The 19,407-nt window shown below is 41.6% G+C and overlaps 2 protein-coding genes across 7 annotated transcripts; both read left to right on the top strand.

The window, feature by feature from the left end:
- Positions 1–1,300: 1,300 nt before the first annotated feature.
- On the top strand, positions 1,301–4,657 carry cacul1 (CDK2 associated cullin domain 1). Of its 6 annotated transcripts, none has more exons than XM_079472644.1 (9): positions 1,301–1,770; positions 1,918–2,002; positions 2,723–2,849; positions 2,958–3,060; positions 3,148–3,243; positions 3,319–3,421; positions 3,504–3,593; positions 3,675–3,813; positions 3,899–4,657. In XM_079472644.1, the coding sequence occupies exons 1-9, from the start codon at positions 1,690–1,692 to the stop codon at positions 3,936–3,938; spliced, it is 864 nt and encodes a 287-aa protein (XP_079328770.1). In that variant the 5' UTR covers positions 1,301–1,689; the 3' UTR covers positions 3,939–4,657. The 6 variants fall into 6 exon arrangements, with proteins under 6 accessions (XP_079328770.1, XP_079328771.1, XP_079328769.1 ...); XM_079472645.1 differs by having other exon boundaries at positions 1,558–1,770; positions 3,027–3,060; positions 3,899–4,649; XM_079472643.1 differs by having other exon boundaries at positions 1,558–1,770; positions 2,723–3,060; positions 3,899–4,649.
- Positions 4,658–5,947: 1,290 nt separating this feature from the next.
- Positions 5,948–19,159, top strand: mypn (myopalladin; the record flags this gene model as incomplete). Its single annotated transcript, XM_079473408.1, has 19 exons — positions 5,948–6,846; positions 9,365–9,540; positions 9,628–9,673; positions 9,813–10,125; positions 10,197–10,271; positions 10,518–10,662; positions 10,813–10,836; positions 10,912–11,028; positions 11,118–11,742; positions 11,822–13,162; positions 13,256–13,397; positions 15,243–15,464; positions 15,554–15,703; positions 15,791–15,867; positions 16,081–16,207; positions 16,282–16,489; positions 16,572–16,737; positions 16,838–16,971; positions 17,049–19,159. The coding sequence occupies 19 exons, from the start codon at positions 5,948–5,950 to the stop codon at positions 17,213–17,215; spliced, it is 5,154 nt and encodes a 1,717-aa protein (XP_079329534.1). The 3' UTR covers positions 17,216–19,159.
- Between the last annotated feature and the right edge of the window lie 248 nt (positions 19,160–19,407).

The following is a 19,407-nucleotide window of genomic DNA, read 5'->3' as shown; positions in this document are numbered from 1 at the left end:
TCAGAGGTATGCAGCAAAGCATTTGTGAAGCCACAACACGCACAACCTTGAGGCGGATGGGCTACAACAGCAGAAGACTCCACCGGGTACCCCTCATCTCCACTACAAATAGGAAAAAGAGGCTACAATTTGCACGAGCTCACCAAAATTGGACAGTTGAAGACTGGAAAAATGTTGCCTGGTCTGATGAGTCTCGATTTCTTCAGACATTCAGATGGTAGAGTCAGGATTTGGCGTAAACAGAATGAGAACATGGATCCATCATGCCTTGTTACCACTGTGCAGGCTGGTGGTGGTGTTGTAATGGTGTGGGGGATGTTTTCTTGGCACACTTTAGGCCCCTTAGTGCCAATTGGGCATCGTTTAAAAGCCACGGCCTAACTGAGAGCATTGTTTCTGACCATGTCCATCCCTTTATGACCACCATGTACCCATCCTCTGATGGCTACTTCCAACAGGATAATGCACCATGTGACAAAGCTCCAATCATTTTCAAATTGCTTTCTTGAACACGACATGAGTTCACTGTAGTAAAATGGCCCCCACAGTCACCAGATCTCAACCCAATAGAGCATCTTTGGGATGTGGTGGAACATGAGCTTCGTGCCCTGGATGTGCATCCCACAAATCTCCATCAACTGCAAGATGCCATCCTATCAATATGGGCCAACATTTCTAAAGAATGCTTTCAGCACCTTGTTAAATCAATGCCACGTAGAATTAAGGCAGTTCTGAAGGAGAAAGGGGGTCAAACACAGTATTAGTATGGTGTTCCAAATAATCCTTTAGGTGAGTGTGTGTATATATATTGCATTGTGTTCACCCAAGAGACTTTGCGCTCAATATTAAAAATATTTAAAATGGGATTATTTTATGCTGCCAAAATCTGTTTTTCTTTACTGTCAGCTACTGAACGGTTTAATAGGAAGAAGCCTAATTTTAATTTTAAAAAGCAAATTTATCAAGAGAAAAATAAATATGTCTGCGTGTGTGTATATTACATGATATAAATGTTGTATGTTTGTGTACATTTAAGTTTTTATTACATTTTCTGTTCCCTGAAATCCACCCTTCTGCTTGGATCTGTATAATCCTGTTTAACAGATCAAAGGTTCCTGATCTCACTGAAAAGCTTTGACCAACACAAACTGACAAATTTGATCTGGATCAAAACCTAGATTGGATTTTGTGATCTAATCAAATTCTCAATCCGTTTTTTTCTTTTGAACAAACCATTTTAAAATTGACTCCAATCACATTACTTTTGATCACAAAGAGGAAGTGCAATACGAATATAACCAGCAGGGGGCAGTGTAGGATAAAACATGAAGTGCTGTATAGACTAATAACGGTCTTGTGTCCTATATTGAAGATACAATACGGCCCCTGGTCGGAACTAATTGAAATGGAAAATCACCAGAAATTAGTTTTAAAGGTTTCACGATATTTTAATGGATATTTCAAAAAGTAATAAATTGAGTATTTTTTTAAAGCAAGTGATATTAAACACGGTGTTCGGACGTTCCGTTGGACTTTTATTTTGATACGGAAGCTCAAACTGGAAACCCGTCGGCCATTTTACGGAAGTCGGCGTCCCGTCTCACTGCGGAGTGACAACAAAACAAACTGAAGAGAAACACGAGCCGCAGATGTGATGTGACGGTAAACTTCTTCCGCTACTCCAGTCAAATGGATGAAATGGAGGAAGAAGATTTCGAGTCGCTCGATGATCACAACCATAACTCTCGCGCCGTGTGCTCACCTGCGCAGGTGTGTGTTTGTTCATCTCTGTGGATGTGTGTATATCTGTATATGATGCGTGTATGTCGACTCACAGGTGTGTGTGTGTGTGTGTGTGTGTGTGTGTGTGTGTGTGTGTGTGTGTGTGTGTGTGTGTGTGTGTGCGCGCGCGCGCAGGTGTGTGTGGACTCGGACTCGGACTCCAGCAGCAGTGACGCTTGTGAATCAGACGCACTGCTGCTCAGCTCAGCTTCCAGATTCCGTGAGTTCAGCTGCAATCAGACACTACAGTCACGTGATCGCTCAGATGATTGACATAGATGATTGACGCGCTGCTGCACGTGCTTCAGTTACTGTAGTACACGTTAAAGATGATGACGGTCTTGCATCATCATCATCATCATCGTGTCATGAAATTCAGTTTACATTTACATTTAGTCATTTATCAGACGCTTTTATCCAAAGCCACTTACAGATGAGGAAACATTGGAAGCAATTATAACAACATAGGCAACAAAACACATAAGTGCATCAAAACTAGTCCATTAAAGCCTAGTACAGTATACAAAGATAAGTTTAAATTCAGTGACGTATAAATAATGTGAAGCTGACGTCAAGCCTTGTGTTTTATGTTGCAGTTCCGCCATTTTGGGAGGCTCATACTCCGCTGTTATTATTGTTTTGATATATGGAGAAATTTGAAGTGCCTTTTCCAGAACGACTCCACGTAATGGTATTGTAGTTTTTAATACAGCAAGACTGACCAACCACAGATGTATGATTAATCAAACAAACAAAACTCTCCTTTGATGGCAATAGCAGCCAGCCTCCCAACATGGCAGAGCATTCAACACGGCGTGATGTCGATTGACAAGCTCTATAGCAACCGACCGACGGAGAGATGAGCTCTTAGTAGATGACAGACGTGACATGTCAAACCTTCAGTGGATTGAACTGTGATGTTGTTGAATCTGTGTGTCAGTCATGAATGGGATGAGCGCAGAAGAGTACAGGACGGTGTACTGGCCCAAACTGGAGTCAGCCGTGGATCAGCTGCTCACTCAGAGTCCACTGGAGCACATCTCCATCTCATATGAACAGATATATAGGTGCGTGCCATGTGTGTATACGTGTGGTCTGTGTTGCTGCACGTCTGTGTGTGTGTGTGTGTGTGTGAGTGTTATAAGTAAGTCAGACGTCTGTCATTGTTTTTTCAGTCACGTGTATAAGTGTGTGTGTCAGCAGCATTCTGAACTGCTGTACAATGACTTGATGTGGAAAATCAGGTGTCATCTGGAAAGAGTCTCGTCAATGCTGCAGGTCAGCGCATTCAACAAATGATCACGCAACAATCCGCCACTATTATGTCATATGCATTCACGTTATATTCTGGGATGTTTCTTGAAGGCCAGTCCGGCGGAGTGTTTCATTGAGAACTTCAACGTTGCTCTGACTCAGTACATCGCCGCCCTGCACTGCATCGTTCCAGTTTTCATCTATATGGTAAAAATGTTTTTTCAAACTTCAGATTCCTCTCAATGAGTTGTGTAGTAAAGTTGTTGTGGTGTTTTGTTGAAGAACAAGTTCTACATCGAGACCAAGCTGAACAGAGACCTGAGGGATGATCTCATGAAGCTCTTTTCAGATCATGTGGCAGAGAAACACGTCCACACGTTACTACGTCAGTACAAATCCTTTCATCACCACAGAGCAAATCTGTTTTACACATATATTGAGTGAAGTGTTTTTTTATGTTTCATCAGCTCTTCTTCAAAACGCTCATTCCATGCCATTTCAAGTCAAACCATCAACAATGGCGAGTGTGGTGAAAGGTCTCTACAGCCTCCGGCCGGGTGAGATTTTCTGAAGGGTTCTAGTGATTCTGCTTCATTTGTTTTGCAATGTTCTCTATGAATCTGTGTTTTTGTCCACAGATTGGGTTCCTCTCGCCCCGGCTCTGTTCTCAAGATTCATTCCTCAGATTCATCCTCCCGCTCTTGAATCTCAGCTCCCGTTTTATGCTGCTCAAGACAAAAAGCTTCAGCTGGAGCTGTCGCAGAACGGTTTCTGCAGGTAACGCTGTCCGCTGTAAACCAGTTTAAAAAACAGACCCAATAATTCAAACATGACCACTCCTGAATCTGTTGTCTGTTTCCAGAGGCGATCAGTCACGGAAGAGAGCGAGCGAGGAGTCGTGACACAAGTATCAAACCTTCTGAAAGACCATCAGTCTGTAAAAACACTTCACATAGTTTCAGTTCTAGAAATCTATTATTGTGAGAATTGCCAAAAGCATTAGAAAACTGCTGCTGTGATGATCAGTGGGACCTCTCAGTATTTACAAAGCACATCATACACACCTGGAGCTCTTTTCTGCTTTTACTGGATTCATTTTACACACAGAAAGGAGATCTTCACTCCATCTTTTATTAGTACATGATGATGAATATGATGATGAAGCTATTTTTGACATTGATCATTAAGAAATTCTAGAAATTTTATGGCGAGTGTAGTTTTAAGCTGTTTTAACACACACGCACGCACACACACCATAAGAATGACGTGCCTTTGGGTTTTGCCTTTCTTTATTTCATTCAGATCTTTAAGTTTATTTTGATATGTGCATGTAAATGAATCATGTAACTATTGGCTTGTTTTTTCCATAAAAAATAATTCATCACATGATCTGGTGTGATGATGTGTAATATAAAGCGCTGCTAATAACTGATGTGGATTAAATCTTGAAAATCTAACCGTGTAGATTCACTTTCAGACTGTAAATCTTCAGTTCTTAATATAACACTGAAATCATGTTCATATGTTAATGCTGATTTACATTGATCCAACCCAAACGTGGATGAGTTTGAATTAACCTTTAAACGTGGAGTTTAATAAACTGAGTTTTTTTCAAAAATTCTGTCTTGTGTTGCTTACCTGAGTTATTTTAAAAACAAACTATGAAATCTCCCATAATGCACGAGTGCTGGTGTTCTATCAGCCGTTCCTCTGACAGTTTTCTCACACACACGCCTCCCTCCAAATGAGCTGCCAGCAAATGTTATTTCTTGTGCTGCTGACACCTCGGCCGGCAGGAACTCAAGGTTAACTCGGCACAGGACAGATTCTGACGTCTGTAAACTGGACGGTGAAGTTCTGCGCAGTAGATTGTGGACGTCACACTGAAGGTAAATCATCTTGTGATCTGTGAGCGTGACTTTAATATTTTATGGCTTCACTTTAACATCATCACTTGTGTGTCTGTTTCTATTTTCGACTGGAATGTCATCACAGTTTCTTTATTCTGTGCACACATGTATTTCTGGAAATTACTCCCATAAAGGAGTCTTTGGTTCTGAACTTGCAGAAGTTATGATATATAACGATATGTTTGTATCATGTCAAGTGAGCTCTTACTATTATTATCTCTGCTGGGGTGGGGGGGGGGGGTTCTGGAGATTAATGAACGCAGCAGCTGAGAGAGAGAGAGAGAGAGAGAGAGAGAGAGAGAGAGAATCCCAGTCTGTGTTGTTTGAGTGTCAGAAGCATCTGCAGGCAGATTATGTTTCTAGATTCAGTAACATCAGGGACGCCCTCATCAAACCTTCACAGATAGAAATAAAATGCTGATTTATTTTAATTGGGAGTCAAGGTTTGCAAGTTTAATAGGTTTGGAACAATCTGAAGGTGAGTAAACAATGACAAAACTTTCATTTTTGGGTGAACTATCCCTTTATTCACATGTTTTAAGCGGCTCTATAACAAACGTGTTTTGACATGTCTGAATATTAAAGAAGATGTGATTTCTGTATGTTTATTAAAGTCATGTTGAAGTTACGTGAAACTGATGTCAACAGGAGTTTATCTTTATTCTTCTATAGAGGTCAAATGTATTTGATTTTGATCGATGCTGTGATGAGCTCTGGAGCACATTCTGACTTCTTTTCTCAGATCTGAATCTGTGTGGCTTTAGAGAACAGAAAAGAGTTGTTTTATGCAAACCCTTAAAGGATCGGTCCTCACTTACTCGCCCTCGAGTCATTCTGAACCCGTATATGCAAGTCTTTGCCATTCAGAATCAAGCATTCCAACGAGCCGTGTAATAAAACAAGACATTATACATGTACATTCTGTGCAAGGTGCTAAACTTCACACTGTTATGTAACTGTATGTATTTCACAGTAATGTTGTTTATTATTTGTCTAGAGTCATGCAGGATCAGACGGTGGATCAGCCCACATCTCTATCGCAGCTCCTGAGAGAGACTTACCTGTCTGAAGCCAGAGATCATCATCGACACGCTGAATCCAGCTGCTTAGATTCCCCTCGACGTCTGGTGTATGGATCTCTGAAAGAGAAAACCCACAATTCTGCTGGAAGACTGGATGCTCCGTTCCCGGATCTGTCTGCTTTCTTGAGTCAGGAGGAGTTGGATAAGAGCGTCGATTTGGCCTGCAAAGCCATCAGCCATGAGCCGCACGAACGCCAGCACAAATCTGACGGACGTCAATCCAGCATTCCTTCTGACAAACTGGCCATCGAGACCCCGGCCCAGCCATCCGTCCGAGACGACGCGGTGAGGAACGTCAGAACGTCCAGGGAACCTCCTCCAGACTTCAAAAGACCCTCGAGAAACGCTCCGTATGGTTTAGAGCCTCAATCTAAGAAAGAGTTCCTCAACAAGGCGGCTGATTTCATAGAGGAGCTTTCTTCTCTCTTCAAAGCCAACAGTTCCAAACGAATTCGGCCTCGCTCTTGTAAAGGCCATCGCAGTCGACAACAGAACAAAGCCCAGCTCGACGTCTCTTCATTCTCGTACCCTCATGCTGAAGAGAGAGAAAGAGCAGTTCTCTGTCACGACGAACAACCGATGGAGTTTGACAAACCGATGGATGGAGTCGTGGAGGAAGCTTGTATGATGGAGGTGGAGCCACAGGAGTCTCCGTGTGAAAGTGAGAAGCCAGCTTTGATGGAGCCGGAGAGAACAGAGGAACCTACCGTGTGTGAACCTCCACAGTTTATTCAGAAACTCAAAAGTAGAGAGGTTCCAGAGGGCAGTAAAGTCCAGCTGGACTGTCTAGTGAGAGGACTGCCCGCACCTGAAGTGAGGTCAGTTTCACATCTTCTTCATTACAATCCCACTTCACACATCTGACACAATACTCACACATTCACTGTTGACAGGTCAGATACCTCTCATCATTTATTTCACCCGCCTCATGTGTGAGTCGTTCTTCGGTGGAACACAACAGAAGATATGTTGAGAAATGTCTGGTTTTGTTTTCATATGATGGAGTTCAGTCAGTGTTCAGTTTTTGATGATCAACATTCTTCGAAATATCTTTTGTTGTGTTCTGAAGAAGAAAGAGACTCACACAGGTTTGACATGACATGGGAGTGAATATATGATGACAGAATTCTCATTTTCTGAATTCTGAAAAAAGCCAGTGTTTCTCAGTCTCCAGTTTCTGAATGTTATTTAGTTTCTCCAGTTAACACACTAACAAGCTGATGAGTTGAATCATGTGTTTTATATTTATATATATATATATAGAGAGAGAGAGAGAGAGAGAGAGAGAGAGAGACTTCTGAAATATTCACAGATTTGACATTGAAAGGGAACCCGAGATAAATGTAGAATGAAGTTTTTATAGAGATGTGGGCCCCCGGAGCCAGTAAGAAAACACCACTCGCATTCGTGTTTGACAGCAAATTAAAATCTAGTTCATCATGTTTTCAGCACAAAGATGAAAGTTGAGCATGGAGTCTGACCTCAGCCATTCTAATTTTACCACATTAGAAATGTGATGCTGTGAGAATGCAAGTATTTAAATGAACATCTCAAGTCTTCTTCAGTGAGTCCACGAGTAAACACCACCTGATATTATGTGGATCATATAGAACTCAAGTGTGTCTGAATTCATCTGGAGGACAGAAGAATATGTTCTGCTGATTCTCTGTAGACTTTGACTAACCTTTGTAAAGTCGTAGGTTTGTAAAATATTCTTTCTTGAATCTAGAACCTTTACCATCTTTCTAATGATAAAGATCTTTAGATTTAGATTATTAACAAGAAAGAATGAAACGTTTCTTTAAGAATCTTTGACTGAATCATTTATTGGGAAATTAAAACTATTGTCAAATGACGTTTCTTTTGAAGAGCGCCGTTCTTCTGTAATATGTGCTGGAAGAGTTAACAGACAGATTGAGTCCAACATAAAGCACATAAAACTGAAGGGTGAATCATGAAGCCATAAGAACAGTTTCTGTAACCACAGTTCCAGTTGTGTATGAAATGTGATGTGGATTGAAATGGAAGCAGCGTAACACAAGTCAAAGCAAACTTCCCACACTGACAGGTCAAGGAAACAGAGGCTTTTTTCAGCAAGGGTTTGACCTGTCGTGACAGCTGCGTTCAGCCTTGTGTTGTGTGCCGTCAGCTGACTGTGATGTCATAATCATTGAATCATTTCTCCATCAACACACACACACACACACACACACAGAGAAACTGGGATCTTATCTGATAATATGAAAAACACAACCATTTTGAAGGGAAAATGTGTGAGAAATGTATTTCTGTTTGTCTTTGAAGACTCTTAGGCTTTGATGACAGTGACAAATAAACCTGAAGATCTATGGTGATGTTCTTCAGCAGAAGATCAGACCTTTAGGTCACATGTCATCGTTCGGCCTAACTGATTGGCAGGAAATTCTGAAATATATTTTTTCATGTTATATGATGTCGTCGTGAGACGCTGAATGTTGTTGCTCTATTGAATTTCATTTGTCAGATCGACTCTATCATTTATTATCTATTCATTAAATGAGTACGTGTAAATGTTGTACATATACTACAGTTTTACTACAGATATCATGCTTAAAATTGATACGGTTATTGTGGTGTGAAGATGGTAAATGCGTGTTGTTGTGTATGAATGAATGGCTTCTTTGAGTTTGTGTGAGTTAAATGAAGAAACAGGTGCTGGATGTCTCTCTCACACACACACACGGCTCAGACTTCTAAAGTTGAGTCTTACTCATTAGAAATGAATGAACACTCATGTCATAGCATACGGATGGATCTGTTGCTTTAAAGACAAGATATATTTTATTCTTCAAGCCTGATCTCATACTATCACAGAAGGTGAGAGATGACATGTAAAGTTGTGTGGATGTATTCTCTGATAAATGCCATTGTTGTCATATTTGGATGATTTGTGTTTTTAGTGTGAATCATTTGTCTTGCGATCAGACATTGATATTTTAGCATAACAGTACTTTTTTTCTGTTGGGCATTGAACATTTCTATTGTTTCTTCATTCTGGAGAACTGTGTATGTTTTGGTAATGATGTTTGGTGATCAATTGATTTATAAAGAGATGTAAATGTAAATTGTTTCTGTCATGTTGAATACAGTGAGATATTGATGTGGCAGTAGTTTTTAATACTCTCATGAATCTAAGCATCACATTTATTCACATTTGTTGTGTGATGATTTTCTGATATTTAAACAGAAGTTGTGTCCACTTTTTGTCATGAAATGTTTGCGGGTTAAGTGAAGTTTTCCATCTGCTCTTGTCGATCTCTGTTTAAGTTCTGGTTGTGGCTTTCTGGTGTATTTCAGGTGGTTTTGTGAGGGTAAAGAGCTGGAAAACAGTCCTGATATTCAGATCATCAGTATTGGAGATCGACACTCTCTGATCATCGCTGAAGCTTTTGAAGAAGACACGGGAAGATATTCCTGCTTCGCCTCCAACATCTGCGGGACAGACTCGACTTCGGCAGAAATCTACATTGAGGGTGAGGACAAACATCTCTAAAAGAATGAGAGCAACTAACCGTGAGGGAAAAAAACATCTAACAATAGTTTGTTTCTATTTTTTTAAGGGGCATCATCATCAGATTCTGAAGGAGAACAACATCTTCAAGCCCAGTGAGTGCAAACACTTAAATTGTCATTTGAAAAACTCTAATCAATGTGTTTTATAAAAGCTGTTATTAGCGTTAGCTTCTCTCTCAATGTTCTGTCATTGGTGCATCATCTCATCATATCACCCACATTGATGTTTTAGGCTTCATGAAAGGTCTCCTCTGCCCCAGACCGATGTAATCTCAGTAACAGCCGACACGTCTGATCAAGACTCGACACCAACTGTGACAATCTCCAGCCTTGAACAGCCAGCAGGTTCAGCATCTCACACCCAGATGACCTTTGACCCGGAAGATACGGAACATCTGACTTGTGAGCTTATCAGCCCTCAAATAGCTGAGCAAGACACATTAGAAGTGCCACAGACAGTGATAGAGCCCACTTCAACTGAATCTCCAGCATCACCTCCAGATACATCAGACATACTGTCAACATCTCAACAGAGCAACACCGAGGTCAGTTAAATCCTGCATTCTCGTCACATACAGTACATGCTCTTTCACAGTTTGTGTGTGTTTCTCTTCAGAACCTAAATGGCAGCAGTGGTTTTCTTCAAAGCTTCGACGTAAGACCCATGATGGCAGCTCCTGTTTTTACAAAGGTAGAAAAAGCACACCTGCAAAATATCTGCATAGATTCACACCGAAAGAGGAAAGGGCTCAATATATCCAGTAGGCAGAATGTCATGGATCAGATGTGGGCTCAGTCAGAACATCCAGCCAAACTCACACATAACCAGTGACTGAACACATGCCCTGACAAACAGCCAGTTATGCAGAATAAGTCTTGTGTTGTTCCATTGTATTTATACCTGAAGGCTATAATACATGCTTGTCGTGTGATGCAGAATCTTCAGGATGACGTTCTGGCACAAGAGGGTCAGCTGGTGGTGCTGGAGTGCCGAGTGAACGGTGTTCCCTCCCCTAAAGTGCACTGGTACAGAGAGGGAACCCTGATCGATGATTCTCCGGACTTCAGAATCCTTCAGAAGAGTATGTCTCACTTTTACATTGTTGAAAGTCTCACTGTAACAACAGAGAGTGTTTCAGCCTCCACCAATTCATGCATGAATATGAATTCTATGTACTAAAATTGCTTTTAAGACAATCCATAAACCTGCTGCGTCCCCTTTTTCCTTCCAGAACCCAGGTCCATGGCTGAAACTGGTAGGTTTAGTTCAATACTGCTGTGTTTTTTTATGTGAAACATTTCATGACTCTAACCAGCACCATCTCCTCTAGAGGAGATATGCACGCTGGTCATCGCAGAGGTCTTTCCGGAGGATTCTGGAACATTTACTTGCACAGCCAGTAATAAATACGGCACAGTCTCTAGTATCGCAGCGCTGAGGGTGAAAGGTATTTTCAGTTTATGGGTGGGATTAAAATACAGTACATCATCTTCTGTAGATCATGTTGGATGAATTTTCTTTTGCGTGTATCATTAGGATGCAATAATAAGAGCTCCAAAGCAACAAGCCTAATGATGGAATCATGTCATCAGAAGGTTCCAGCTACATCATCTTTGAAGTGTGAAGCAGACGTTCCTCTGCTAAACAACAAACTTCACTCGGGTGTGGTTTCTCTTAACCATTGTAACTCAGGCTCAACAGACACGCAGAACGATGCAACGTGTACACCAGACTCGCTAAACTCCGGCGCACTTCGGCATGACCTCACCAATAGCCTGCCCAACCTAAGCCCGCTCAGTATTGGACAGCTCCACTCGGATACCTTCAGATCGAGTTTACCTCATTTAGACCCGCTCAGCGTTCCTCAATTTGAGCCAATGAACTCTGACTCAAAACACAAACCTCTCAACTCTTTCTCATCACACTTTTATTCAGGTGACTCTTGTTTTAAGTCTTCCACAGACGTGACCCCCAATGGAAGAAAAGAAGAAAGTCCACCCTCCTGCCTAAAAACTAGATCTGAAGGGGTGTTAGTCAATCACAATGAGTCACGCTCCAGTTCTCGAGTGGGTCTCCGGGTGACCTTTAAACTTCCAGAAGATGAAGAGGACGAAGAGAAATCCAACAAAGCACCACCGCCAGTGTTGGCTAAACCAAAGTTGTGAGTACCCTCACTTTACTGTATTGTATGAGTAAAACAAAATATGATATGTAACATCTTTGTTTGTGCCTTATACTAGAGACCCGGTGCAACTTCAGATTCTTCACAACCAGGTGCTTCTGGAACAGCAGCAGGACAAAATCCCTCCAAGTCCAGAGTCTCCACATTCTGACAGAACAAGCTTTGAGGAACCGTTTGTCATGCCGGTTAAGTCTTCTTCAAATTCAGTGTCTTCACAGCTCAGAACTCCTTGTGTCATGAACTCTGCTCCAGTTCAACAGCCTTTAGCGCCGCCTCCTGCACCTGTACCCCAGTTGAGTACATCTTTACCCACTTCTGTGTCTTTGCCCCTTCTTAGTCCATTAGACCGCACTTTATTCAAAACCCCCCAAGCACCTCAACCAAACCTCATCTCTTCTGCTTTGTTAAATAGTTTTCCACAGAGTGTGGTTCCCTTTAGTCTCATAACCCAAACGACAGTGATGCCACCGCCGGCCCCTCAGCTCATGTCATCAGTGACTCCGGTTGCCCAGATGCCATTCAGCCCTTTAACAGCAGCAGCTCCCATCCTCCCTCTGCCTCAATCAAATCAGTTTATCACAGCTTTAACCACCCAACCAAATACCATGGTCAATATGTCCCCTGTGAGCCCCCCCACTCACGTATCTCACATAAACATGACCTCTATGCCACAGATGAACTCTGTTCCCGTCAGGGAAACAGTCATGACCGTTGCTAAAACACATCCACCGATAACACCTGAGGCAGCAGCGGTAAACAACATTGTAACTAAGGTGAACACCACCCCGGTTACACGCCCCGGCACGTTAATACAAAATACAAAGTCTCAAAGTGTTGCACAGATGAGTAAGGTCACGTCCCCTCAAGTGTTGAGTAATCCTGGACCTGCACCAGTCTCTGTTCCATTGCTGAACTCCACCACCCAGCCTCCTCTTCCTGCCATGATTCCCATCTCCACCCAGAGCTTCAGCTACACCAGACCAAAGGAATTCATTACTGCCCAGACCCTGTCTTCCCTCAGGAGTCCTTCTCCAACAGAGTCCCCGGTTCCGATGCTTCATGAATTAGCTGCGCAGATCTTCCCAAAGTCAACACGGGAGCTGACGCCAACCGTCAAGCAGTTTGCCCCATCCCAGAGAAAGTTGCCAACAAGGATCCTGGAATGTCCCAGCAGCCCACCGGCATATGTTTCCTCACCACCTCTAGTTCCTCCTGCCCTGGTGAACTCAGTCTTTGCATTTAGACCTCAGTCACCGCCACAAGCTTCTTCACCCTCCTCAAGCAGCTCCAGCCCCAGTCCCATCCAAAATCCTGTGGCCTTCCTCAGTTCTGTCCTACCCTCGCTACCAACATCTCCTCCCACCAATGCCATGGGTCTGCCTAAGAGAGCTCCTCCTGGGTGAGTAGATATTCTATAGGAATGAACTTGTATAAAACATTCTTTCGGTGTCCTCCAATGACCCTGTGTGTTCTGTTTTTGGTCCACGTATAGACCTCAAGGTGTACTGAAGAAGAATCAGAGAGGTCTCCGGCCCATGTCAGAGGACGACATTCGAGACAGCAGGGAAACACTGCTGAAAGATATTGAGAAAAAGCTATGGTTTAAAAATGAATCACAACGTTTTGGACAGCAGGTACATTTTGAACAGATGTTATAACAACACATAATTCAGTTTTTATTGTTTAAATGAGTCGGGGGTCATCACTGTGTCGGCGTGTGTGTCCAACACATTCATAAAACATCTATCAGTTTAATTATAAGAAGAGAGGCCGAGTTGGAAGTGCTGAAGATGCTGGTTAAGGATTACGGTTTTATTCTCATTTTTGTTTAAGCACAAACACAATTTTTTCTAGGGTTTTTAGAATAAGACCGATTTTAAAGGCTTATTAGCATATTGCTGTCAAACTCATTATGTTTTGAAGGGATAGTTCTCCCAAAAATAACATTTACTCTCAAGTTCCAAATAAATGTTATGATGAACACAGAGAAACATCTTTGGAAGAATGCTTAACCAAACAGACCTTGGACCCCATTGTCAAAAGTGCCCCCAGAAAATATTTTCCTTTGTGTTTAACAGAAATGGACAGAACAAAAAACAAGATAAAGTATTTTTCCTACTATGGGAGTCAATGGGGTCCAAGATCTGTTTGGTTGCAAGCATTCCTCCAAATATCTTTCTCTGCGTTAATTAGAACAAAGGCATTTATAAAAAAAATTTGGGAGAACTGTCCCTTTATGTTTGAACATGTGCAAAGTTTCAAATATTTTGTGTATATACAAAATATAAATGTCTTCTATTGGACTCCTGGCCTTTAACCATACGTCATATAGAAATCACTTTAGGTTCAATGGTAATGTGGTCTCGCTCTACACAATCATGTCCTGTTTCATGTTAATATACCTCTGGTTGTGTTAAATGTTGTACTGATAGAGTTATAGTTAGAATTAACTTTCCTGCTCTGTAAATATCCATTATTCATCTTCTTTATGTTCTAACAGATGTCAAACATCACATTAACACGGAACTGTGTTGTTGTCAGAGTAACACACACATTTGTCATGATGTGTGACTGATGTTTGTGTTTACATCCTCGTCCTTCTCCTCCATAGAAGGTGAGCTGGCCGCTCGGATCAAACGTTCCCTCTGCGACTGTCATTAACTATCATGAGGTACCAGGATCACTTTTAATTCAACCTTAGTTTCAGAAGACAACAACAGAACACTGTTGACATGCTGATGAGCTAATATTAATCAAATCTTTGTCATTCATTAAGTTGCATGGACGATAATGAGTACATTATTGTGTTTACATTTTTAACATCATTGACTTCCATTAGTGTCCTCGTGTAAAACCATCTCTGTATTAATCTAATACGGTGTCATTGTAGTACTGTAACTACTTAATAGACATGACAAGATAAATGAGATACTACAAAATGTTGGTTTTGTTTGGGTTGATAGTGGTTTTGTCATAATGTTACCAAACCATGGCTTGAAACAACACGCATTTTTCCACCATTTTGTCCACAGGACCTCAGATATCTTAAAATGAAGGAATAGTGTTTAATGAGATGTGAGTCAGTGAAGCAGGGTTGTGTTGTATAAATAGATGTGACTGCATTCATTCAGAACTCAGATGAAGTTACAGGACACAGTTTCATTCTCTGAAGCTTTTCTGCATGTGTGTGTTCCTGTGACTCCAATGTGAAAAACACAACCATCATTGGTTCGATCTCACATCACGTGCACACTCATGCACAGAGACATATCAATATGTCGACACAGTGATCACCGTTGTGTGCTCGTGTAAGCCAGCGCTTTTTATTCATTCCAGTGATTTGTTTGGACTTTTGTTGTGTATTTCTTTATAATGCTTTAAAATGAAGTTACAGTAGCGAGTCAACAGACCGTGCAGGACATGAAGAGCTGTTTTTATTTACAGAATGAAAGTATAAATGATGTGGGTTTTTTTCATAGGAATACAAGATGTCAAACTTTGAGCAGAGACTTTTGAGTGAGATTGAGTTTCGATTGGAGAGAACGCCAGTGGAGGAATCAGACGACGACGTTCAACACGATGAAATTCCTTCTGGAAGATGTATCGCACCCATCTTTGACAAGAAACTCAAACACTTCCGGGCTGTGGAGGGAGCTCCCGTCACATTTACCTGTAAAGTTGTTGGCATTCCAGTACCAAAGGTGAACGCACATTTCATCACATCACAAGCGCAGAAACAGGATCAGCTCACTTCTCAAATTCAACACTTTTATTTGGCGTTTTCTCACAGGTCTACTGGTTTAAGGATGGAAGGCAGATTTTGAAGAAGAACGAACACTATCAGAAGATCAGAGAAGGTGATGGGACGTGTTCTTTACACATAGAAGGCGCTAGCAGTGATGATGATGGAAATTATACCGTCATGGCAGCGAATCCACAGGTCACTGACTTTACTGAACTCTTCTGTCATTGTCCAGCCAAACCTTGATGGCGTATGACTAATGTGTGTCTCTCTTTAAATGATCAGGGTAGGATAAGCTGTTCCGGACACTTGATTGTTCAGACGGGTCCCGTGTCAAACCGGCCCGTGGTTCACTCTCAGAGGTGACCTCACAATGATCACACATTTACGCAGAAGACTTTTATTATCTCCGGTCTTGAAATCTTACTGGATTCTGGTCACACGCTGTTCTATAAAATAAGAACAGAATCTTTATGTTACTTACATGCAATAAGTTTTATGTGATAATCCTTTCAAAGCGTGCTGCTGCGTGTTGTGCAACTGAAGACCTCTCGTCTTTCATTTATGTCACGTAGAGTTCGAGCGCGTGTCCAGGAGGTGGAAGGAGAGCCGGTGCAGGAGCGATTCTTCCGGCCTCACTTTCAACAGGCACCTGGAGACATGTTCGCTCACGAAGGCCGTGTCTGTCGATTAGACTGCAAGGTATGAATGAGTCTGACAAATACGGCATGAAGACACGAACACATAATGTTTCAGTCTTTTCTTCTGCTGCTCAGGTGAGTGGATTACCTCATCCGGAGATCATGTGGCTTCTCAATGGAAAGCCCATATATCCTGACATCAGCCATCGGATGCTGGTGAGAGAGAACGGCGTTCATTCTCTGCTTATTGATCCTCTGACTCAAGCCGATGACGGGACGTACACCTGCATCGCCGCAAATAAAGCGGGCCAGAGTTCTTTCTGTCTGGAGCTGAGAGTCGTGGGTGAGATCCGCTTCCGACTGACATCGTCATCATGACAGACGTACCTCCTCAAACACTCAAACCTGTTTCTCCTCTCATACAGAGAAAGAGATGAAACAAGCGCCGAAGTTTGTGGAGAAGCTGCAGAACACGGGCGTGGCAGAGGGAGCGCCGCTGCGTTTGGAGTGCCGAGTGATGGGAATGCCACAGCCGATCATTTATTGGAAAAAAGATAACGACACCATCTCTCACTCGAAAGAGAGACTGAGGTGAGGTCATAACCGTCTGAACCTAATCCAAGAAGAGAGGAGAGACTGAATCTGACCTTAAGAATCAACCGTCTCCATCTGTTTCTCTCTGATATCCCAGCATGCACCAGGACACCACAGGATATATTTGTCTTCTGATTCAACCGACCAGAAAAGAGGACGCTGGCTGGTACACCGTGTCTGCCAAAAACGAAGCCGGCATTACATCATGCACAGCAAGACTAGACATCTACGGTGAGGCATTTGTTTCTTCGGGCGTGATTTCACCACAAACACTAAATGGAGAAGCTGAATGTTTTTCTTTTCTATAGCTCAGTGGCATCAGCAGGTCCATCCGCCCATGAGGAAAACACCGCCGAGCGGAAGCCGTTACACATCTCTGAGCCATCAGGGTCTGGATATAAAATCTGCTTTTCCTACCTGTGACAGCGGTCCGGTCATGTTCTCTGCTTTTCAGTCAGAAAGTGAGCAATTGTAGACGCCTGCAGAGGGCTGTGAAGTTTATAAGCAATTCAAACACCAATACCCAACACACTGACAGATGACTAATCCTGGATTGAATAATATAGATGTATTTCAGATGGGAGCAGCTGAATGTAAATGCTTCCTCCTGGCATTTCTTGGAATAACAGCAGTATTTACACGTGCACATGTAATGAGACCTATTGAGAATGATGATCATCTGTTTTATCTGACATGTCTATTACACAATTAATTCTTAAACGACTAAACATATTTGCAATGTTTTCCACATGAATTACACGTACTGCTCCTCTATAGGTTATAATAAAGCATGTGTCAGATGTATAGAGAGACTATATAGATTAATATATATTTTTAAATGGCCATACCAGTTATTGTGTCAGCTGACTTGTTTATTTGTATCTCTTTGCAGACTGTGGTTATGAATCTGCGAATACAATATATACAATTCATTAAAGGTACAGTGTGTAGAATTTTTAAGGATTCATTTGCCTAAATGTAATATATAATACAAAACTATGTTGTGAGTGGTGAAGAAATACCTTACAAAATGAACCGAAATGTTTATATTACCTTACAATGAGCCATTTTATGTATATACACCGCAGGCACACCCTTACATGCAATTTATAAAATTGCACAACCATGTTTCTATAGTAACACTACACGGACAAACTGAGCGTGTTACGTAAAACGAAGGATGCACCCGACTATGGTCTTCTTCTTCGGCTGTTTTTTGGAGGAAGCTTGCAAAGCCACTGCATAGAAGGATTAGCAGAAGAAGAGGAAGAACAACAACAAAATTTACTTGTCGTGTTTTTATTAGAAATATAAATGGTTCTTTGTTGCAGTAAGAAGTAAAATTTGCGCTTATGGCGGACCACACATACTCTGCACAAGAGACGACAGAGTGTCAATCTGTGTCGTCAAAAAAGAGAAAATACGATGCAGCAAGACGAAGTCGAGACAAAAAATGGCAGAAAACCTGAATAAACATCCTGTTGGAGGGCTTCCACTCTTTCCACATCCTCTCTTGTGCGGTCCTCCCGGGTGAAGTTAGCGCCTCTGCCTCTCCTCACCCTGCCTGACTCTCCAACACCCCTACCTCTCCCTCTTACTACCTGCGTTAAGTCCACTGATTGACTCTGTGATGATGAGAAAAACGTCTGCTAAGACTTTCGCGGTTAGATTACACGCCTTTAGCATTAGCACGCGGTTTCAATAGGCAGTAAGTTACGAACCAAGTTACCGTGCCAGAAAATGGCATGCAAAATAAGCGAATAAATTACTGACACAATGCTAAACAAGTAACAATAATATTCACTATAACGATTAGAGTAAATTATGAATAAAGTTTTTTTTTTGTAAATAAACCTCGTCACTTAACTTGCAACGGTTACTCTCTGCTGTCTCAGACAACGACATCTCTGTCCTGTGTCCGTAGCTTCGGTCTATTGTTCGCCTGTGAGACGTACATAGCAATTATCAACACCACCGATAATGGCCGCTATAATTTACGGAACCCTTTTGTCCTGTGACGGCAACCGTAGCTTCTCTAAGGGGAGGGGGCAGAGCTGTAGGTTGCAATTTCCTACATCGCCAATAGTGGCCTCTGAAACTACACACAGAACCTTTAAGCAACATGTATTGCAGATTTAACAAATCCTGTGTGTACACGTGTAATGTGTAATCAGCTGTAATAATTACATTTTATTCTGTTTAAATTCAAATAAGAAAGAAAACTATTTTCTGCTGCATTTGATGAGGAAGGTTTGAATAAGATGAATTATGCTGCTTTGGGTAATGAGCGATAAAGTAGGTTTTATAATATATTATAAAAGTGTTGTGAAAGTTTACAAAGACTTTTATTAAATAGAATAGAATATTTCAACGCAAATAAATAATTTGTGATAGATTAGAAATAAAGTTATATTTATTCAAACAATGATATAGTGTCTATTTGGTATTACGTCGTGTTGTAAACAAGCTGTGAACAGGTCATTCATACATGAGGCCTGATGAACAATGTGAACTTTTGTAAGAATTGTGACATCATAACTGCACTCAAGCAGTTTTACCCAATTCAAGATACAACTAGCCTTTAAATGACCAATACATAGAAACAATTTTCAATATTTAACAAATTTCTGCACAAATATACATGGTAAAATAAAAAGTAGGCTACGC

The sequence above is a fragment of the Barbatula barbatula genome (genome assembly GCF_947034865.1).
Source record: "Barbatula barbatula genome assembly, chromosome: 14".
In the NCBI taxonomy this organism is placed as follows: domain Eukaryota; kingdom Metazoa; phylum Chordata; class Actinopteri; order Cypriniformes; family Nemacheilidae; genus Barbatula; species Barbatula barbatula.
This window is presented reverse-complemented; position numbering and strand designations above follow the sequence as displayed.